Source organism: Equus caballus, chromosome 19, assembly GCF_041296265.1.
Source record: "Equus caballus isolate H_3958 breed thoroughbred chromosome 19, TB-T2T, whole genome shotgun sequence".
NCBI classification, from domain to species: Eukaryota; Metazoa; Chordata; class Mammalia; order Perissodactyla; family Equidae; genus Equus; species Equus caballus.
The window spans coordinates 896,925-920,678 of NC_091702.1; the positions used below are offsets into that span (position 1 = coordinate 896,925).

At 45.3% G+C, this 23,754-nt stretch overlaps 2 protein-coding genes across 46 annotated transcripts in view; both read left to right on the forward strand.

Moving 5' to 3' along the window:
- The window catches only part of LOC138919017 (heparan sulfate glucosamine 3-O-sulfotransferase 4-like), a 98,556-nt gene extending 87,097 nt beyond the window's left edge, over positions 1-11,459 (forward strand). Inside the window, exon 3 of the mRNA XM_070242930.1 lies at positions 10,977-11,459. Coding sequence (XP_070099031.1) covers positions 10,977-11,049 — 73 coding nt within the window. The 3' untranslated portion in view covers positions 11,050-11,459. The remainder of the gene's footprint in view (positions 1-10,976) is intronic.
- Positions 1-23,754, forward strand: part of LOC138919032 (ATP-binding cassette sub-family D member 2-like) — a 333,145-nt gene that overhangs the window by 276,286 nt on the left and 33,105 nt on the right. The gene's annotated exons all lie outside the window — the stretch shown is intronic.

Consider the following 23,754-nt stretch of genomic DNA (forward strand, 5'->3'; position numbering starts at 1 on the left):
AAAAATTAAGTTTGAGAAGGAGCAAACTTAGCAGAAAAAGCACAGACTTTCAAGTGAGATGGATTTGATTTTAGATATGAGCTGTGTGGCCAAACAGAAAATTTATCCTTTTTACTTTTCAGCTTTTTTGTCGGAAAGTGAAAATCATGACAGTCTATCCATTAGGAAACGTTTGGTGACAGAACTTCTGGCTTAAATAACAATAAAAAATTGGTTTATTTAACAGAAAATTTTGGCAGTAACTCATCCTAGGTGTGGCTTTATCCAGTCCCGAGCTTCATTTTGTCATCAGGGAATCTAGCTGTATTTCTTGATGATTCTCTAAATTTGGTCTTCCCTTAGTGCCAGTTTTATCCTCCTAGTGGCTTCCCTCATAGTGGCCAAAATGACTTTCACTGTTCCAGACCTCACAGCTTCTCACCTTCCCACCACAGCTTGGCTTGGAAAGGGTGAGCATCTCTTTGGGCCGTGCCTGCAGGGGCTTGTTCCCCAGAAGTGCCACAGACGTTTTCTTGCTTCTCATTGGCTTTCGCTGGATCACATGTGCATCCCTGAACCAATCACCATAACTAGTAAGACAGAGCTAAGAGTGATGTCAGTCCCAGTCATACCACTTGCCTGAGAATAAGGGTCTTTGTGGGAAATGGAATGCAGGGGAGTCAGACAACACATATCTGTTGTAGTTGCCAATATTTCAAGATTGTAATGAGGATTAGAAATAATATGCAGAGGGTACCCTTTGTAGAGCCTGGAATGGTTAGTTACATGTCCAGTAACTCTTGATATCGTAATGATGATGATGATTTGTAGAGTTTAAGTAGATGTCTCCAGAAGGTTCTTAGAATATTGTAGGGATGCCTGCAAGATAATTTGAGTTTTGAAAGTGGTTTTCTTGTGTATGTGAGGAAGATTGACCCTGAACTAACATTTGTTGCCAATCTTCCTCTTCTTTGTTTGAGGAAGACTGTCATTGAACCAACATCTGCGCCAATCTTCCTCCACTTTATGTGGGATGCTGCCACAGTGTGGCTTGACAAGCAGTGCTGGGTCCATGCCAGGATCCGAACCTGTGAACCCCAGGCTGCTGAAGTGTGGTGCACAAACCTAACCACTATGCTACCCCGCTGGCCTCTGAAAGTGTTTTTATCAAAAATGACACTTAACTTCTGAGGTCCAGGGAGATCTAATGACAATGGACTCTTAGCTGATCTTTCTATCTGTGGTCTAGCGTCCTTCAGACCATTCTGCATGTCGCCTCCAGGCTGAAATTCCTAACCTATAAATCTGATCAAATCACTACCCCAGTCGCAAGCTTCGGATGTCTCTCATTGTCTACAGCAGTGCCTTTCAGACTTTATTTGCATATGAGTCACACAGAGTATTGTTAAAACTCAGATTTTGATCTGGTCATTTCTAACAAGTTCCCGAGTATTGCTGCTCTGGGGGTGCACTTGGAGAAGATAGGCCTATAGAATAAAGAACAAACACTCTTATGTGGCCAAGACCTCAATAATCTGACCTCACGTACATCCATAGCCTCTTCTCCCATCATGCCCCAGCCTGCCCCACGCATTGCAGCCTTGCCTAAATGCTACAGGCATTTGCATCCCATTGACCTTTCACAAGGCCGTCTTTCTGTTTGAAAACTGTGTCCCCTCTGCCATCTTCCTTTCCAAGTCTTACTATTGCCGAATAATCTTCTAGTCTTTTGTTGGAAAGTTTATTTGACATGCCTTCCCGTGATCAGTTAAGAGCTCTTCCTATACAGTCTCATAGCACTGGATTCTTTTTGTCTCTGCCTTCCTATACAAATACTATTTTCTTGGTGATAGAAAGGGCTGCTTTTTTTAATGTTGGTAAAAACAACAGAAACAGTTTATTATGTGCTGAATCCTGGGTTAAAGACTTCCCATGTATTATCACATTCAGTCTCATGTAGTCCTCACATCTACCCTGGGAGGTAATTATTTCTTAACGTGTTAATCAGGACTCCCACTTGCAAAGGACAGAGTCTGGACACTGAATTCAGTTGACCCTTTAAAACAGAAGACTTTGTTGGTTCATATCACTGAACACTCCTGGGAGTAGGTATAGTCACACATATGGTTCAACCACAGACTGGATGAACAATATTCATGGTATATCTATCTGGCAAAGGACTCATGTCCAGAATGTATAAAGAATGCCTACAAATATATGCCTACAAAGTATAGATACACAAGAGCATTAAAACGGGCAAAAGGCTTGAACAGACAGTGTGTGAAAGAAGATGTACAAATAGCCAATAAATGGGGAAAAAAATGTTCAATATCATTAGTCATCCAGGAATACAAATGAAAACCACAATGAGATACTCTTCTGCAACCACTAGAATGGCAAAAACAAGCAAAACAAAACAAAAAACAAAATTGTCAAATCAAGTATTAGGATATGGAGCAGCTGCTGGTACATTACATTGCTTGCTGTGGGGAATATCAAATGGTACAACCATTTTGGAGAACTGCTTGTTAATTTCTTATAAAGTTAAACATCTGTTTACCTACTGACCCAGAAATTCCACTCCTAGTTATTTACCCAAGAGACATGTAGCTGTGTGTCCACGAAAAGACTTAAATAGCAATGCTCACAGCAGCTATATCACAATAGCCAAAACCTGGAAACAACTGAAATGTCCATCATTGGGTGAATGGATAGATAAATTGTGGTATATATTGACAGAGTGGGATATTATTCAACAACAGTAGGACAAGCAACTGATATATACAACAATATGGCTGTAGTTCAAAAACATTTTGTTGAGCAAATGAAGCCAGACACAAAAGGATATTTTTGTATGATAATATGTACTCATGATGATAGAAGTAAAAAAATGGTTGTTTCTAAGGGGCAGGGAATTGATCTGAAAGGGGCGTAAAGGGACTATCTGGGGTGATAGAGGTGTTGTATATCTTGCGTTCAGTGGGGGTTGCTTGGAAGTTTGCACTTGTCAAAACTCATTAAACCAAACACTTAAGAACTGTGTATTTTATTGTAAGAAAATTATACCTCCATAAAAATAATTATATAGTACAGGGGAAACTTGAAATAGAAGATGCTCACTGCTGTTACTGTGTCCATTTTATAGTAGAGATAAGTTTGAACTCAGAGACATCAAATGGCTTGCACAAGTTCACATAGCTGGTATGTGGTCTGCAAAGACTCCCAATAGCTGTACACTAACCACTCTATCATTCCATCTTCCTGGCATCTGCTACAAGATCTGGTGTGTAGTAGGAGTTCAGTGAATGGTTATAGAGTGAATGAAAGCGTTTGTGATGAGTGCTGGTAGAGTTGTGCCTTACCCAGGTAGTGGAGCCACAAATTCAGGAAGGTACGAGAGATGTAGAGGTGTGTCCTCATGCTAGGGTTAGTGCAAGGGCTGGCCCTGATACCCCCATCCCAGGAATAGTTTGTGTTTCTGGGAATGAACTGTACCTACAGCAGCTAGATTTGCAGGACTTGTGGGAATGAGCATGTTGGTAGATGGACCACGATGACCACACAGTGCCATGTCTGGGTCTATATGTAGCTTTTGCAGAAAGCGAGTCTGAACCGCGTCGCCTATTTCCCTGGTATGGAATGGGAAATGAGAAACAAGAACATCTTTCTCCCCGACGAAGGAGTTCCCAGTGATTTTTCTGCACAAGGGGTTGTGTCACTTCTCTGCTTAAACTCACTGGTGTTCCCCATTGTCGAAGTGTGAATCCCACCCAACTAAGGATGTCTAGAGTCTGTGAAGCCCTCTCTATACAATTTTGGGGACCCTTTTCAAGGAAAATGGAAATAAAAATATATTTCAAGTAAATAAACATGACCACGTGAACATGCTGTAGGGCTCCTCCCAAGGTCTTGGATTGGCCCCAAGCAAGTGAGGGGCTAACTAAAGCTTCGCCTTCGTTAGCTTCGGGGTAAAATTGCCTCTGTGCCCAAAGATTTTCACGTAATCTGATTCCTTCCTATCTCACTCAACTTGTCCCCTTACTGCTCATTTTTCCAACCCTCCACGCAGTTCCTGCCTCATGGAACTTCCCGGAATTGACTAGGCTAGTGGTTTCAACATCCATTCGGCCCAGTGTTCCCTGTCTATTACCAATATTTTGGAGGACCTCCTGAGGTGAAATTCATAGACAATATAACCGTTCCACATGCCTGATAAAAAATCAATATTATCTAATTGTAATCTAAAGGAGAAATAAAAATGAAATAATTTATTATAAAATAATATACATACCAATATGTAAATGCTTGGTTATGATGACACCAAAAGGCTAACCATGTACCCCTGATTTACGAACTCCCACTTTCCTCCCCTACCCTCACCCCATAGGGCTTGGTGCCTTCAGCATTGGGAAGCATTGTACAGGATCATTTCTGACTCTGGTTTTAGCAGACCCTATACCTTCTCTCCGGGCTGCCTTCCCCCACTGGTCCTATCTTCTAAAATCCTCCAGAACCAAGGCTCAGACAGTGGCCCTCATCTCAGCCCTCCCAGAAGCTTCCATTGACAGCTCACTTCTCCAGAGGCGATCGATACCTTTGTCATCTGTACCTCCAACATCCATCCAGACTTGTGGTTTGCCCTAGCTGAACCACATCATTCCTACAAATTTATCTAAACCATTTCAGTTAATGACCAAGACATTCAACTCCATATTGAGTGTTTCACATCCTTTTGTCTTAGTACAAATTAAAATAAGTTTTGAAGGAAGAAAATTGACCAAAACTTGACTCTTTAGAGATTCAAAGTAAGAAAATAAGAAAGTAAACAGAGGAAGAAGTCCCTAAGGACATAGAGCGTTTCTGAAATGTACTCGAGATTTGTTCAGTGTTTATTCGACATGTAAAATTAACATGAAGTTGTCTTGAGACAAATTATCTTTTTTTAAATATTTTTAGATGTCTGGCCATAAAGAACACCTGGACGAATGGACAGACGCTCCAAAGGGAATGCAATCTTGAGGGGCAAACTGGGTCCAGGTGGAGGGATTGTTTGAGAGACGTGGACAGGGAGCTGCGTCTTGGGGTCTGGCATCCGGACAGAAGGCTCCTGGGTCTGCGATCAGCATGGGATGCCTTTCTAAGGGCTTGATATGGTGATGGAGGCTTCTTCATTGTTGGCCTCAGATGGGTGGCCCTCTGGCTTCCTAGATGCTCCTAGGTTGATGAGGGACTGACCAGAGTAGGGGAGCTGAATCAGAGAATGATGACCCCCAGGGGAGGAGCCGTTAGAGCAGAAGGGAAGTCAAGGGCGTTTGGAAGGAGACAGATTTGAGATTGAATCTAAGCTCTGTCTCTGCTAAATAGGGAGATTTGGGATAAAAAATTTTACCTCCTAGTTCCCCAGTTTTCTCATCTTCAAAATGGGGCTAAAATAGCACATACTGAAAAATTCATTTTAAGTGAAAATTATACTTGATTGTACATGTTAAAAATTTAAGTCAATACCTGGAACACGGTCAGTAATCAATACATGATAGCAATGATTGCAATCATTACAATTGGAATTATAAAAACAGCAATATAATAAGAATAGAAATTACAATAACAAAATGCTAACAAGATCAGATCCCCATTGAGGACTTAGGGTATAACCCAAGAAAAGGCAGAAGCCCATTTAGATGGTGGCCAGGTGGTAAGGATGGGGCAAAAGCAGCCCTTTGGCTTCCCTGGGTGTCCAGGATCAGATTTCAAAGACACCAGTTATCTAATGCAGGAATACTTCTTAATATTATTGTTCACGGTAACTTTTATTGTTTATCGTAGTAAAGAAGTCAATCCTGCCCAAGACATCTGGTCTTTGTCTTTGGCTTACTGGGAGGTGATCCAGTGTTCTGCTTGATAGGACATGGTTTTTGTTTTGCTTGGGACCTGGGGTCACACTGGGTGGTGAAACAATACGATTTAGGGTGGGGGATGGCCACACGTTGGGGTAAGGGTGAGCCATGCCAGAAAGGCCAACAATGTGATTTGGGGTGGGGGCTTTGGGACACGGGTGGAAGGGTGGAGACTGAGACTGAGATCAGCCACAAGGGCAATCCCTCATGTTGACATAGTGAAGTCCCCTGAGAACTCTGATCATGGAGGCTCAAGGAGCATCCTTGGGTGGCACTGTTCTGTGCATATTGTCACACATGGATGCCAGGAAGGTAACGTGTCCTTAACTCCATGGGGAGAAGACAACGGGACCTCCCCTTTTAGCACTTTTCCTGGACTCTACTCCATACATCTCTTCCTTTGGCTCATCTTTTCTGTATCCTTTCTCTGTGTAAGCTATAATTATGAGCATAACAATTTTCAGTGAGTTTTGTGAGGTTTTTTTAGTGAATTATCAAACTTTAGGGTATTTTTGGGAACCCATCAAACTTGCGGTTGGTGTCAGAAGTGAGGCAGTCTTGGGGACTGTGCCCTCTAACTTCAAGTTGTCCTAAACCGTCACAGATAGGAAGCTCACAGAAGGTATAAAGAACATTTAAATTCATCCGTAATCACACCGTTCAAAGAGAATCACAGTTTTATTTTGGTGAACCTCTTTATACATGTGAATATTTGCAAATCTTGTACGTACCGACGTGTAACATAATTTAAAAATGTGTATACCCTAAGCATTTTCCCACGTTATTAAATATTCCTCAAAACAGAACATTTAAGGACAACGTAATATCCCATGGATCTCCTGTAATTTAATCATTACCCAGTTGTTGTGTTTTTAAGTTATTTACAGTTTTCATTATTATAGTTAATTCTTGGATGAACATCCTTGAGTTAAACCTCCACATATGTGCATGATTATTTCTTTAGGATACATTCCTAAAAATGCAATCATTGAGCTTCCTATATTCTGCCAAACTCTCCTAGAAGGTGGGGCTGGCCCAGGGGGTGGGACTTTGGTGTCTACATCCAGACTGGAGCAGCACACACTCCCTGGAACAGTAGAACCTTGGAGGGCAAACAGAACTCAGACCTGAGCAAACTCAGTGACCCACAGGACTTGTTCATATCAAGTACAAGTCACATCGACTATGCACTTGACTTTGTCAAAAATTTTAGAAAGCCTTCAGATTCATAGGGTGGGCTCTCACAGCTCTTTGTAGGGGCAGTCTTGATAGAAAGTTCTTCCTTCTGAGCGGAGTCAGCCAGGTAGCCTTTTGCTTTGCCTAACATTTTGCTTTGGTATCTTCAGATGGTTTTGCTTTCAGAATCGCAAAGACTGAGCTCCCTTGAGGAAACTGAGGCAGTTACCTTCCATCCCTGTCTCTCGTTGATCTAAATGTAAGCAGAGTCATCATATACTCAGTGAAGCTAGTGACCATTAGCTTGTGTTCCATTTGCCACAGAGTTCAGAGGGCAGCCCAGGACTAATGCACAGTTCCTGAAATGAATACACCTTGAGAAGTATCCTCCATCCTTCCTTTGTCAAGTAAGCTGTTGGAACACCTGTGAAAGATTTCTGGATGTGGAGTTTGGAAAGTGAAAGGAATGAGCCTGGGCAACACTGGCACGTAGTGCCCCTGTCTAACTCTATGTCGCAGAAGTTTATGTTCCTGAAATGTCATTTCAGTTCTAGGTGAGAAGGTGAATGGAGAGGGGAAAGCAGAGGGCTATGCCAGCTTCATGTCAGGCAGTTTTCAGCTGCCTTTTCTCTAGACCATTAGTTTATTGATGGTAGGTTGTCTTTCCAGCAAATCTCTTTTGATTGCAAGTGTAATGAAGGCGTATTTTAGTGTCCTTCTAGCTCTAGGGAGAACTCAAGCTGGTTCCTCTCATTCCCACTGAAGTGTCAATGCCAAGGCTGATTCATCTAGATTTTTAGAGCCATCATTCCATCTTGAGGGCTTATGACTACTCTGAGCCATCATAAAGGGGATGTGTCTACGTGGGGTAATTCAGATGGTGCTAAGCAAAGTCTTAGGGCACAGACAGGTTTCTCTTTGTCAAGGATGCTGGCTGCTGTCCTTCCCAGATGCCCAGGAGAAGAGCAATTAACGTGATGGTGCACAGTGCTCACCTGAATGGTGGAAAGCAGGCATCAGCTTCAGCCTCCATCCACAAAGCTCCTCCAGGTCCAGGGACCCCAGCCTCTTTCCTTCATCGGCAACGCCAGGCTGTCATTCCCACTCTACTGGGGTGACCCTCGGCAGGGTGCTGGAGACCTCTCGAATCCTGTTCACTTTCCTGGTCCTCCCTTGGGAAGTGAGAAGAGGCTCCTGTATACCCTCCTGTCTGTAATTTTATCCTTAACTCTTGTATTCCATGGGACCTGGTCTCACTGGGTGCCCTGACAGGAGTCTAACCCTCATGTTTCTCTTTTGCTGCTTTTCCTGAGCCTGTGAGATTTTTTTGTGGCGGGAGAAAACCTCATGCTCACAGATCAATGAGCGTATTCTTCTATGCCTATTGTTCAGTGCAGGATTTTGGTCTTTTGAAACTCAAAGGATACGGGCTCTTGAAACTCAAAAACCTTTTTTGCTCAAGACTGTAGTCCTTGCCTTGAGTTTCAAAGGCCTGTTTTGAACCTCAAAGACCAAGCACTGACTCTCTCTCTCTTTGGATACCTGCTAGAAAAAACGCTACACCGGAGTCAGTGGGTGTAGAATGCTCTAGCTATTGAAGGGGTAGGAGGAAATACCTGGAACAAGAAAAAGAAATTACGTCAGCTTCTCTTTCACAATAACCCATCCCAAGTTTCTTCACACAAGAAGAGACTCAGAATTCAAATTCAGGTCAGTCCTCCTTCAGCCTATATGAACCTAAGTGTCTTCTGGAGTTTGTCCAAGGAGAGCAGTAAAATTAGAGTGATGAGTAACCATTGTTGATTATTTACCCCAAGAAGTAAGCTGAGCGTTTTAGATAGAACATCGTATTTTCACAGCAATCCTGTGAAATAGGTGTTATTGTTCTTGTTACCATTTTCCAGATGGGAAAACTGAGACTCCTAGGGATTAGGGACATGGTTAATTAGTGATGGAATTAGAAGAGAAACCCAATCCAGAGCCACATCTCTAAGCTGTGTGAAAAGAGGTGGAGGTGATGCGAGCTTGGTGAGTCAAGGAGTCAAAAGAAAGATTTATTGGACTCTCAAGAGCTAGCAGTAGTGCTCTTTTATTCACAGAATAGCATGGAGTAGTGGGGGACGGGACCCGTGGGCAGTGAGGAGCTGCTGGCATGGGGACGGGACCCGTGGGCAGCGAAGAGCTGCAGGCGTGGGGACAGGACCCATGGGCAGTAAAGAGCTGCAACGTGTTGAGGGTTAGAGCTAAATTTATAAGGCATAGGTATTTGAGTTATTTCTTTACAAGACAAAGGAAAGATCATGAAAAACGTTGTTAAAATGATGTCAGTGTAGGTGGGGTCTGGTTATTGGGTGGTCCTATAACTTTGGGTAAGAATCAGATTGGATTAAGTCAGGACGTCCTATGCTTCCCGGAGGATGATATAGATCAGTATGTAGGGCAGGATGCCTTGGGCTTCTCTCCCTGGGGCAGCCTTGATCCACATCGGAGGGAATGTAAGAAGGGTCAGTATGAAGAGGGTAAATGAAGAAGAGATAAATCGAAGGAGTCTCATCACTGGCCTATTGTACATTCATCTTCCTTTACCAGGAACACCCTTCCCTCAGATCCTGTGAGGTTGAATCCTTTCGTTATTCAAGTTTCGGATCACAATATTATAGACATCATCATCGACCACCCCAGCCAACCACCCACCGCGTGCACACCCAGGACCTCAGCCACATTTTGATGAATCCTGTTTTATTTTTTTAAATAGCATCGCTTCCTCTGGAATGGTCTTGTCATTTATTGATGTTCCTCTGTATTTACTATCTGTCTTCCCTTTCTAGAATCTCTGGAGCATAAGCTTTGAGGTGAGGCACTTGGTGGTTTCCGCCTCTTGTTTATCCTCAGTGTTTAGCACAGTGCCTGGCTTCTACAAGCTTGCTCCGTAAATCTATTTGAGTGAGTTTGATTGAGTGAGAAGGAGCACTCAGAAAGGTTAGAAAGAGAAAAGCCCCATCTTGCATATCTCTAAGCCACATTTCAGAATAAAAATGACAAGCTTAACCGCTCATTGCTTTTCAACCTTGACATCAAAGGCTGCTTAGGAAGGTCTGGCTGGTTTGCTTTGGGGCTGCCTCTTTAAGCGAGGATCAGAAAGCACCTTTAATGTTGAGCTTCATTTGTTTATCAAAGACAGAGGAGCCTTTGTCCTCCGTCGCAGCTGGTATGCAGCAAGATGGGAGCATCCTCTGCCTTGTACTTCAGAGGAGCCAAATGTAACTACAACGGTGGTTTTTCAACTCCGAAATAATCCGGGAATGTGCAAGTTCAGCTTAGACACCCTAAGAGGAGGAGAGCAGGGAAAGTTCAGATTATAACCCGCTTCTAAAGCCCTTTATGCAGATGGGAAGACCAGCTGGAGTGAGTTTCTGAAGTTCTGCTTCTTCAGAGAATTTAGGGGTTCACCAGCTTTTGGGCTGTGCCCACCAAAGATGTCATGGGTACCAGGAAAGAAGGCATCTGAAAGGTAGCCACTGCAGCCCCTTCTAGCTTTTTCCCCTGAACTTGACTCATTTGAGTATCACTGTTACAAAATTTTGTCATATCCAAGGACCACCTGTGGTTAATATATGTAATTATATATATAATATTATAATGTATATACACGTATCACACCTGTCACACAGGGATGTGTGTATGTTACTATACTTACTGTCCTTTGTTTATTTTGACTCTGCATTTAAATGAAAACTTTACATCATTAATATAAATGGAAAAGAAGGAGAAGTATCAGTGACCTTAGGTGGAAGGGAATTAGAAACATAACGCAATGAGAAGAAGACAATATTATTAATTCTCTGCCTTTTAAAAATGAGAGATTAGCAAATGTTAGGTGTTAGAGACATCTGAATAACCAAAATTAGACTTTCTCTTTTTTATCAGAAAGAATGAAGGAAAGTTGAAAAGAGTATCTTTCCTCCTGTGTCTGTTGATCTCATCACTGCTGTTTACCTGAAGACATCTGGCAGAACGCCTAAAACGGTGGCCGTGTTTTGTCGGCAGCTTCAAGAACCACTTCACTCTCCAAATCTGGAATCCCGTCTGTAATTTCTGGCCAAGTGATCACCAGGCCTGTCTCCATCATTTGCTCTGAAGGAAGCTCAGTCTTCTGACACAATCCACGCCAAGTTCTCTCTCTTTCGAGTGAGAAAGTCCTGGAACCAGGAGTTTGAGTGGGGTGAGAAGGAAGCGAGTCCTTCGCAGCCTGTGAGAAGACAAGATATTTCAGGCATATGGAACAGCATTTAAAAAGGCAGAAGGAGACAGCACGGCCTATTTTAGGGGAACTGCAAGCAGTTAATTCAGTGTGGCTGGATCCACATAAAATGCCAAAGGGAAGGCAGAGAGGGGTGAAAGAAGAGGTGGGAAAGAGGGAGGCGGGGTGCGGGTGCAGACCCTGGGGAGCCAGCAGGCCATGCTCCTGACTGTGGACTGCAGTTTTGACGCGAGCCAGGTACTTGCTGCCGTCCTTTGCACTGGTATTTATAGGTAAATTGTATTTGGGTGGCAACAGCATTCCCTTCTGGAAGAAATCTATTTTTGCTGCATGAATATATTGATAAGATTTGGGGGTGGGTGGGAGGGATGTGAGGGCTTCTAGGATTTTGTTTACCTTTCTGGGATATGCAGGCTGAGGGCAGAGATGTATTTCTAAGGATCATGAAAGGGGATTTGTAAAAGGCTGGGCAGCCTAAGAGATAAAGGCTGTTAGGGGAGGAATTTCCATTAGGGGAATAACGGAGTGTCTGATGGGAAACTTGAAGAAATTTCTGCTCTCAAGGCAGAAGCAGACACGGAGACACTGATTGAGCATATGTAGTTTATTTAGGAGGTACAGGGACACACCAGGGAGTGAGGGGGCCATACAGGGAAGGAAGGCAGCTGATTAGTGGGCCAGTAGTAAGCCGGCTATCACAGTGGCTGCCTCAAACTTAATCCCGTGGGGTAAACTGAAACTCTGGGAAATGGGGTAAAAAACTGCCTCAGAATCATCGTGCCAAAGGGCAGGTCAGTGGTGAGAGGCCGTCCCCAGGGAGATGTTAATTCCCAGGTGCTGCTGACGTGTCCTGGGTACAGGCAGAGTCGGATTCTGAAATGGGGGCAGCGTTTCCAGGAAGACGAGGCTCTGAGTGTTGAAGTCAGAACAGCACGTGGAAGCGGTCGGAGCGGCTATGTGGAGAGTCACCGGCACCTGCTTGTCTGGTTTGGCGTGTTGTACCTGCTTTCCCAGGACTCACGTGAAATCTCCCATAATCTGCCCATATGTTGTTCATGCATTGGAAAGATGAATCTGATGGGAAGATGTGACTCATTGCTGAGTGTTGCCTTAAGTGAGGCTCCACAGAGACCTGGCACTTTCCAAGCAGGCCGGCCTCATCTGCTGATACAGCTACGTTGGAGTCATCAGATCCTTCTTAGTTGCAGTGATAAGAATGCAACTCTGACTTAAAAACCAAGTAAAATGAAACTTATTGGATCTTAGAACTGAAAAGTCCAGGGGATGGTCTTCAGGTACAGCTTGATTCTAAGAGCTCAAATGATCTAATCAGACTTTGGATTCTCTCTCTTTCCATCTCTTATGTCTATCTTTCTCTGGACTGATTCCATTTTCTCCTTATTATGATAAGATGGTTTTCAGGAGCTTTAGGCTTGCGTCCTGTTTTTCCATCCACCCTAGTAGAAAGATGACTTCTTCTTCTCTTTTTTTTTTTTTTTTTGGTGAGGAGGATTCACCCTGTGCTAACATCTCTGTGAATCTTCCTCCATTTTGTATGTGGGACGCCTCCACAACATGGCTTGATGAGTGATGTATAGGTCCAAGCCTGGGATCTGAAACTTTGAACCCCAGGCCACCAAAACAGAGCATGCAAACTTAACCACTACGCCACCAGGCTGGCCCCTAGAAAGATGACTTCTTTTAACAAACAATTACAATGAATTTCAAGACTGAGTCTCGTTGGCTATGATTGGCCTTCCTTGGGTCACGTAGACACCCCTGAAACTCTTGCTGGGGCTAGAGTGGCTGCCCAGCACTGATTGGGCAGGGTGAGTTCACATACCTACCTACCCTTAGAGCCAGAGGGGTGCTTAATTCAACCCAAATCTCACAGACTGAGAAGTAGAAAAGGAGCTGTTTCCTGGGATAACATGAGTACCATTGATAGAAAATGAAGAGTGCGTGGATGCTAGGCAAGCAAGAGCAAGAGATATCCACTACAACCAAGAAAAACCAACAAGATGCTCACAGACCTGGGAGCTCAGGCCTATTTTAAGGACCTAGTACGAAACCAGCATCTGAGGTTACCATGACCCCAAATACCCAATCTTGATAACCAGCCCCCTTCCTGAGCCAGACCTACAGCTTCCTTTCAAAGCTGCTGACTCCAGCTGACGGATGAGGGTCCCAGGGTTTCCAAGGCACTGGATTTCCATTGACTGCTGTAACCTTGAGCTACAGACTTTATTGGCAGTATTTAACACAAATCTGTTTTCCATCCTTGTCAGATCCCGCTTCAGTATGCGCCACAGGAGGAGAAGTCAAACGCTAAATTGATTTCTTTAATGGGGAGTGCTTTGCAGCTGATAGCAACCCTTCTGGAGATGCATTAGTCAAGTTACAATGGAATCTTTTCTCGCTGGCTTTTATGGACTCTCCTCTTTGCCAGGAGTATAGGACTGTGATATCATCATTTGCCTGTTTTTTCTTTTAACTGGAGACTAAGAAGGTCAGGGCTCCCACCTCCTGCCTCTAGGTCAGAAGCTGAGTCTTTCTAGGGAAGATTTAACTGTAGGAGTTAGTATCTTGAGATTGCCAAGAATGATTAGTGTCAAGGTGTTTCTTAGCAACTTGAGCGCAATAAGGGGCTGGAATCGTGTGAATGAACACTTACTTGGGAATCTGGGAGTTGGCCTTCCTGCCTGTTTGTGGGATTTTATGGACTGTTTATACTGTAGTTTGAGATAATTTGGTGATTTTTCTAGAATATAGTGAGCTCTTGCTTACTTCTGTTCGGTAAGGATTCGTTCCATTTCTGTGTATAATAACAATAATAATGGTGATTGGGGGCATACCCTTGTTCTGTGCTGGGCTCTCTCCATTGTCTCACTCAGTCTTCACAACAGTTCCATGAAGTGGGTCCTGTTCTGCCTGCTATGCTGATGAGAGCCTGGAGGCAACAAAGTTACACAGCTTGCCCCAGGTCGTACAACTCATGTAATTAGGAATTCTCAGGGCCTGTATTTATACCTTTGTTTGAACTCCAAAGATTGTTCTTTTAGCCACCCCTGTATATTTCCATCCATGAGAAGGCATTGTACACTCATCAAAGACGGATTTGGTGCCATCTCCTAGGATAAGGACCCAAATTTAGAGCATCACATTCTGGAGTGTGACACAAAGAGAAATAAAAACTGGAGGGATGTGGCCAATACAGATCTTCTTAGCCACACCCACGATACCAACTCATGAGGAAGGACCATCTTTACTTCCTAGTTGTGTTGATCATAGAAGGTGTATTTTCAAGGTAGAGGCTGTTATCCTGTTAAGATATCAGGTAGATTTTCTGCAGGAGAAAAACCCAATGGTTTTTGCGTCTTGGAATCCATCATGTATCTTGTCTTCAACCTTCCGAGATCTGACCTCTCAGGGGACACCGAGGCAGCTTAACACAACTGCATGACCAAAAATGACTTACTGTCTCTGAGCCTCAGGTTTTCCATCTGTATAATGGAATCGATGATGTTATTAATTACACAGGATAACTTGTGAGGGTTGAATTCAGTATTATACATTAGGGCTTCAAGAGATGTCAGTTGCTACTATTTTGTTTTATGTTGCTGGGCTTCAATTTTTACATCTCTCCAATGAAGAAGCTGGATCAGCTCCATTTCTGAACCATGACTGTCACCTGAAAACGGATGGGGCTGGCTAGGGCAGAATGAGGCAGGAAACTGAGATCTGTGGACAAACTTGAGGGGTCAGAAACAGCTTCAGAAGCGAGAGCAAGTTCGGTCTAGCTGGTGACACTTGGTGTCACGAGGATCTGGCTACAGACAAGAAGTGGTAATTGAAGGTGGCTGTTGGCGTTCAGCACGTCCAACAAGGGATGACGGGCGACATATCAGGCTAGCAGAATATGATGAACCTGTCACTGGGTGTTAGGGACTGAACCAGATACCATTCAGAGACAGAGCTCTATAGACTGGATATAGACAAGGTTGTAGACAGGGGATGATGTTCCAGTTACTATTTCTGTGTAACAAACCACTGCCTAACCTAGTGGCATCAACTGACCATTTTATTAGGCTCATGCATTCTCTGGGTAAGGAATTTGGGAGGGCTTGTCTCTACTCCCTGATGTCTGGGGCCTTGTTTGGAAAGACGTAAAGCCTGGGAGTGACTCAGTGACTTGAAGCAGGAAACATCTGGAGGCATCTGCACTCACTTAGCTAGTGGTGATGCTGGTTACAGCTGGGACCTCGGCTGGGGTGTCAGGCAGAACACTTCCTATATGTGATCTCTCCATCTGGGCTAGTTTGGGCTTCCAAACTAGCATGGCACTAGGTCTTGAGACTGAGTGTCCCATCAGAGCAAGGCAGAGGTACATAGCATTTTTACTATTAAGCCTCAAAGTCACATAGTGTCACATACTCTAGGTTCAAGAGGAGGGAACACATACTTCGCTCCTCAGTGAGAGGGAGGGCGGAGTGACATTGTAAGAAAAGCCTGTGGGATGGAGATTTTGCTGCATCCATCTTTGCGAAATCGAATCTACCACAGGTGTTTATAGTCTAAGTTGTTATTGTGTGAATGTTAATAGCACAGACTGGAGCCAGACTGCCTGGCCTCATGTCCTGACTCCACCACTTACTAGCCGTGTGATGTTGGGCAGGTCGTTTAAACCCTTCGTGCCTCAGCTTCCTCATCTATGAAATGGGACTACTAACAGGACCTATCTTTTTGGATCGTTGTAAAGATTAAATGAACTAAGAACATGGAAAGTACTCAGAACAGAGCCTGGCACATGATAAACTAAAGGCAGGTGTTTCCTATCATTATCATCACTAAGAAGGTTTCTGAGGCAGAGACTCAGGCTTCGGGAACTAGCCAGGAACAATTCAGAGACCCAAACGAAGGAGCAAGATATAGGTCAGCCTATTAGAAAACAAGGACTGATGCTGATGTAGAATGTGAGACAAGAACTGATTAATTGCTTCTCTTTTGGATCCGAACTGATCCCAGAGGTGGGGCCTCTGTTTTAAAGGCAGACAGGAGCTGGGGGCCAGTGGCCCCTGCAGGGGCGAGGTGGGCTCCAGGCACAGGAAAAACACCAGGCCTGATTCTGTCACATCTATTAACCGTCTGACCCCACCACACTTCCTTTCGCCTTTCTCCACATAAGCCCCTCCATGTCTCATCGTGCCTCATCTTACTTGCTGAGTGACAGGCCTGGAACTAAGCCGTGTTACATCATCAGTGAGTGACAGAGGAAGGAGGCCTAAGCCATCATGACAAAGGATTGTCCAGATCTGTTTGGGGAATATTCCAGTTGAAACAGAGGAGGAGAGCAATCACATGGGTGGGCTCCACCACAGGCTTTATGAAGCCCCTTGGTATAAGTCAGAGTTTTTTCGTGGCAGATGACAGAAACCCAGTTCCAACCAGCTTAAGCTAAAAAGGGAATTTATTTGCTGCTTAACCGAAAAGTCCGGGAGGAGACAGTCTCACTTGGGTCTATATGCTCCAATGATGTTGTCAGGAATCCTGTCTTTCAGAACCACTTTCCTTTCTTATTTACTTTTAAATTTTTGGCCCTATTCTCAGGATAAATCCATTCATTCATTAATTCATTCATCAAATAGCTATTATGGGTTTATTATGCACTAGGCATGTTTTAGTGAATAAGACAGCAAGTCCTTGATCTCCTGGAAATTATTTCCCGAGGAGGAAGATAGAATAAACAAGCAGACAGATGAAAATGTATGTATCATATGATACATTTACATACATACAGCTACTAGTGTAATGGAGACAATAAAACTGGGTACAGGAATACAGAGTGACAGTAGAGGGAATAGTCACAGCAAATCTCTCTGAGCTGGTGACGTGGGAAAAGGGACGCCTGTAGTGAAAGGGAGCCTGCTGTGGAGGGAAGAGTATTCCAGCAGAGGGAACAGCCCTGCAAAGACTTTGAGGCAAAGATCGTCTTGCTGTCTTTGAATAACTAGAAGGAGAACAATATGGCTGGGCCTTAGGGACCAAAGAGGAAAGTCATGTGAGAACAAGTGGGAGAGGCAGATGGTACAGGGATTCTGGCCATGGTAAGGAGTTTAGATCTTATTTTAAGTGTAATGAGAAGCCATGGGTGACTTTTAAGTGAGGGATCAATATGATCTCATTTGCCTATTTAAAAGATCACTCTTTCAGTTTTGTGGGGAATGTGTTGGCAAAGGAGGAATCAATTCTTGGTTCAAGGCTGACATCCTTCCGGATTAACAACCCCTCCAGACAAAGTCCCAGGGAGAGATCTCATTGGTCAGCCTTGAGTCACATGCAAATTCATGGACCAGCCACTGTGGCCATAGTGATGGGATATTTTGAATGGCCCAGTTGAGGTCCCATATCCACTTCTAGATGTCGGAATGGGGCTAGCCCCACCCCATCCACTGAGAAGGAAAGAGTGATTCCTTAATTGAGAACTGTGGGTACACTTAACAAATGAGGTGATGGATGTTGGACAGGCAAAAGGGATAGAAGTCCTCTGTGCTCCTCAGTGACATTCCCAAAGTGAGGACATCCATCTCTGCTTGAGCACATTCAGTGATATCCAGGGGCTTCCTTCCTCCTTGCCTCTCCTCTCCGTCACTCTCCAGAGCAGCCACTAGAGAATGGCTAGAATGGAAAGGCATTTCTTCCTGGTTTTAAACTAGGGCCATTTCCACTATGTGGTCGTTCTTCTACTTTCTGAAGCCTGTCAGGTGAGCCTAAATACTGTTCCATACAGCCCTTTGGAAGAGAGTAGCAACATCTCCCTCAAGTATTTATTTGTCTACCCTGAATAACCTCGGTGGATTCCTTTCTCTCCCCAGGTCACAGCCCCTTTGTCATTCTAGTTGCTTTCCTTAGAGTCCTTAGGACTTCATCAGATTTTCAAATGCTCTATTCTGTTAATGGGGCGGGGAGGAGTGACTCCTGGTTTAACAGGAGCAATTTCTTATTTTAGGCCTAACCTAGGCTGAACTAAAAAAGTATGGTGTGCAAATGAAGTTGTTCCCAGCTTAGACAAAGAAGTCAATAGTCCATCGATCATTGATGTTGGGGGCAGATAAGGGGAGCAAAAAGCAGCTTGGAAAGCAGAATGGGAACTTACCAGGAGGGGGGATGTTCCTGGGGACCTTTGGGTTTTCTGTAGTTTGTAGCCCTCTTTTTTATTTACAGGAGGAAAGTTGGTAGGAGTATTCCTCCCATACCATCCGTATTTACCTTCAGTATGGAATTCATCATGTTTTATAGTCATGCATTTATTCAGCAAGCATATATTGAGCACCTACTGCATACCAGGTACTGGGCAATAGGGATGTAGAGAGGAGCAAACAAATCTTCTGGACTCAGTCTGTTGTGTGGACAGATCAGAAAATCACTAATGGTAATGAAGTGGGATCAGGGCTATATCAAGAATATATGCTAGTGAGGATCCTTCTAGGAAGTGCCTGACACTGGGGCTGAGGGTGGAGGATGGATGGGTGAGGCGGGGTGTGTGTGTGTGTTCTGGGCAGTGGGAACAGTATACAAAGAAGGGCACCAGGGCTTCAGAGAATAGGGTGATGTGAGTTAAAAAAAAAGATGGGGTGGGGGGGGGAGGATAAATGGGATACAGCCGGATATTAAGCTTGATCACTAGACAAGGTATGTCTGGGCATGGCATATGGGGGCGTTGGGAGTGATTGAGAGTGTCAGTCATGGGCAGTGACAAGATCAGAGTTGTGTTTTACAAAGGTCACTTTGATAAATTTGTAGGGGGTGGACAGAGACCGAGGTGGTCAGAGGTGATGACAGGAGCTTGATGAGTGGGCAGTAGACCAGGGCAGCATGAAAACCAGAGCAGAGATAGCGGCTGTCTTAGTCAGTTCAGGCTGCTATGACAGAATGCCATAGACTGGGGGCTTAAACAATAGAAATTTATTTCTCATCGTTCTGGAGGCTGAGAAGTCCAAGATCCACGTCCCAGCGAATTTGTTGTCTGGTGAGAACTCTCTGCCTGGTTTGCAGATGGTTCTTTCTTGCTGTGTCTGCACATGGCAGAGAGAGAGAGATCATCTCTCTCGTGTCCCTTGTAAGGGCACTAATCCCATTCATGAGGGCCCTACCCTCAGGACCTCATCACCAACGAGAGGCCCCCCCCACCTCCAAATACCATCACATTGAGGGTTAACTTCACTATATGAATCTGGGGAGGACGCAAGGATTATTCAGTCCATAGCAGTGGCCAAAGGGACAGAGGGACAAGGAGGGAAGGAGATGGAGTTGGGGTAATATCGGCAGCCCTGGTGAATACCTTGTTCGAGGAACCGAGAGGTGGCAGGCCAGGCGCTGCACCCACATCCTTCTGGACCCCGCCTCTGACCAACAGAATCTCAGTCTCTTCTCAGAGATTCTCCTGGGAGTGAAACCAGTGTGAATAGAGAATCCTTATGGGAATTACAGGCAGATTGCCATCATTCTGCTTCTGTCTCCTCACCTTTAAAATGGGGAGAGTAGCGGTAACCCAGCTTTTGGATGTGAGGATTAAATGAGATAGTTGGTGCAAAGCAGTCAGCACAGGATCTGGCACAAAGTGAGGCCTTCAATAAATTATTCTTATTATAGTAGTTTTGATTTTCCTCTAGTCGGAATAGAATTTAGTTGAAGTTAGTGACTCTGTCACGGCTGTGTCTCAGGCTGGTGTCTGCCGCCCTGAGCTAAGCCGTAAAAACCCCTAGAATACCTTTTCAAAAGCCTGTCAGCCTCTTGAGGCTCCTACACTTCTTTATTTTATTTTATTTTATTTTATTTTATTTTATTTTATTTTATTGTAGTAACAGTGGATTCTAACGTCATATAGCTTTCAGATGTACGTTGTAATATATTTCGAATTCTGTGTAGATTACATCGTGTTCACCACCCAAAAACTAATTATAGTCCGTCACCTCCCATGTGAGCCTCATCACCCCTTTTGCTCTCTCCCCTCCCCCCTCCCCCTATGGTAACCACCAATCCAATCTCCGTGGCTCTGTGTGTGTTTGTGATTGTTTTTATCTTCTGCTCATGAGTGAGATCACACGGGGTTTGACTTTCTCCCTCTGATTTATTTCACTTCACATGATACCCTCAGGGGCCATCCAGGTTGTCACAAATGGCCGGGTCTCATCATTTCTTATGGCCGAGTAGTATTCCATTGTGTATACATACCACATCTTCTTTATCCATTCCTCCCTTGACGGGCACCTAGGTTGCTTCCAAGTTTTGGCTGTTGTGAATAATGCTGCAGTGAACCTAGGGGTGCACGTGTCTTTCTGCATTTGTGTCTTGGACTTCTTTGGATGAATAGCCAGCAGTGGGATAGCGGGATCATAACGGTAGATCTATTCTTAGTTTTCTGAGGATACTCCCTACTGCTTTCCATAGTGGCTGCACCAGTCTGCGCTCCCACCAGCAGTGGAGGAGAGTTCCCATCTCTCCACATCCTCTCTCCGACACTTGTCTCTTGTCTTGTTACTTAGAGCCGTTCTGCCCAGAGTAAGGTGACATCTCATTGTAGTTTTTCTTTGCATTTCTCTGATAGCTAGTGATGTTGAGCACCTCTCCATATGCCTGTTGGCCATCCGGATATCTTCTTTGGAGAAGTCACTGCTCAGATCTTTTGCCCGTTTTTTTAATTGGGTTGTTGATTTTTATTGTTGTTGAGGTGTATGAGTTCTTTCTGTATTTTGGGTATTAACCCCTTATCCGATATACGGTTTGCAAGGATCTTCTCCCAGGTGTCAGGTTGCGTTTTGATTTTGTGGATGGTTTCCTTTGCCGTGCAGAAGATTTTTTTACTTTGATGTAGTCCCATTTGTTCATTTTGTATTTTGCTTCCACTGCCCAGTCAGACGTGGTACTTGAACATAGGCTGCTAAGACTGATGTCAGAGGGCTGACTGCCTATGTTTTCTTGTAGACGTTGCATGGTTTCGAGTCTGACTTTCAAGTAAAACCCGAGGGAGGAGGCTGCAGTTCCCCGAGAGCGAGCTTGGCAGGGACCCCGCGTCCCTGTCAGCGCACCTTCCCGCTCCACAAAGGTCCAAAGCGTGTGGGCGGGGCCCGAGGAGTTCTCCCAGGAGGGTGTCCCTGTCCCTGTCCGCAGTCCACCGCTGGAGGGGGCGGGGCAGCGGGGGGCGGGAGCGTCTGGGCGGCTGCTGGGCCACCCTCGTGGGAGGCATGGGAGGCGTCGGCGAGCCGCGCCTGCCTGCCCAGAGCCGAGCCCGGCGGAGTCCGGCCACGCTCTGCTGCTCTCTCCCGGGCTGGGCTGGTCCGTTCCGCCGGCGTCCGTGGACGCCGCTCCGTGTCCCCGCTGGGCACAGCAGCCCGGGCCCTCCACAGCCATGGCCGCTGGCCTGAGGTGGCCCTCCTTCAGCTCCCGCTCTTACTGCTCGCCGGACACGGACGACCAGGGCGCCTGTGAAGATGATGCCATCTGGGAGAGGTACCTGGGGGCGTGGGCCTGGGGGCTAGTGGGAGGCGAGTCTGTCCCTGAGGAATAGGCTTGTGCGCCGAGAGGTGCCCGTCAGGTCGCGGGACAACTGTGCGGCGCATGGAGCGAGGGGGTCTCTTCGTGCACTTCACGCGTTCGTGGAACGGGCGGTGTGTGCCAGGCACCTGCCCAGGGGCCACCCTGGGGATGCGGTGCCCGGGAGTCGGGCGCTGAAGCGGCCCCCGTGGTCTTTGCTCCTTGGAAGGACAGACGCGAAGTCGATAACGACACTGGTCTCCATGCGTTCTGAGGCGTGCAGGTCTCCCTGTTTTAGAGGCTACGTTCCGTTGGGGTTTTCCTGAAGCCTGTTGTGCCCCCGAAGCTCAGGCCGGTTCAGGGGAAGTGGCCTGTCGAGGGCCACGTGATATTTGTGTGCAGAGCCAGTGCTTTCCAAAGCCCTTGACTGTGCGGAAGTCCACCTGTTAGGGGTGCAGTGGGGGCTGTCCGGAGAGCGTTGTGAGCACAGGTATGTGTCCCACACTTGAAAGTATGGCAAAGAAAGCGTGAGGCTCGAGGGTGCTGCGTCCGTTCCCTCCTTCCACATAGTCTGGAGAAGTGACTTTGGGACAAGTCCTTCCTTTCCTCTGGTCGGTGCGTGTTCAGTGGTCTGGACACTTGAGGAGCAAGACTGACAGGGTGTTTGACGCACCTGGCCTCACAGCCTAGTTGGAAAGGACAGATAGGCAGCAACTAATTACCTAGGAGATATGTGAAAGCAATTTTGTGTTGAGTGCTGAGAAATACGGCATTTACTGATAGACTTTGTGACTTAGGCAGTGATGTTTAAGCTGAGAGCAGATGCCTACAAGAAAAGGAGGACTTGTGCGGGAGAGTGTTGGGACAGGGCAAGGGAGGAGTATGGCCTGTCAGAGGAGCTGAAAGAATGCCCTGGAGCCTGGGGCCGCGTAGGGACTGTAGGCTGGGCAAAACAAAACTTTTCGATTAAGGCTGACGCTTTCTATAGGTTTTTGGAGACTAAGTGTCGTGATTCGGAACGTGGACTCTGGAGCCAGACTCTTGTCAAATGGGTCCTAGCCATGCCACCTACGGGCTTTGTGAACTTGGGCAAGTTACTGTACCATTCTGTGTGTCAGTTTCCTGATCTGTAAAACGGGGATGATTATCATACACACTCCATAGGTTAGTGTAAAGGTGAAAGGATATTTCCTATCCGCAAAGTACTTAGAGCACTGTCTGGCCTTTGGTAGGCGTTAGTAGTGGTTGATGAAATAAATGGATAAATGCATACGTAAGTATTAAAGGCTTGGAGGCTGTCCCTGGTGAAGTGTGTGAACTTGAATGGATGACACCCAACTTTGTTTCCTTTCCAGCTTGCAGTTGCTACTGAGCGCATCTGTAGCACTGTGGAATTAGAAATAATCTCCCTCGACTTGGCTGCTCTTTGTAAAAGAATCTAATGCTGTCAAAATTGTCCCAGGGAAATAAAAGCCTTTTCAGTAGCATTTTAGGGTTAGGCTTATTTAATATGTCTTGTTTATATTGGTTTGTTTAGTATTTGTTGGTAACATGTTTTTGGCAAAGCTGCTCGGTTAAAAAAAGTAGATTAGCTGTAAAATAGTTGAGACGCAGAGAAAAGTAGAGAGTCGTGTAAGCAGAGCACGCCTTTCCTTGACTCTCTGTCGAGAGCTTGTGTGATTGAAGCTGCTCTCTGCCTCATACACGGTGCCCTCTGCGTGTGCAGTCATCCAAACAGTGCAGGGTCTGGAACCGTGGAGAATCTAAGGCAGTACAGTCACGCTTTGCTTAACAGTGGGCATCAGTTCTGAGGAGTGTGTCATGGTCAGGCAATCTCGTGATCGTGCAAACACCACGGAGTTCCTAAAGCTAGATGGCACAGCCTCCTACACACTTAGGCTCTACGGGACTAAT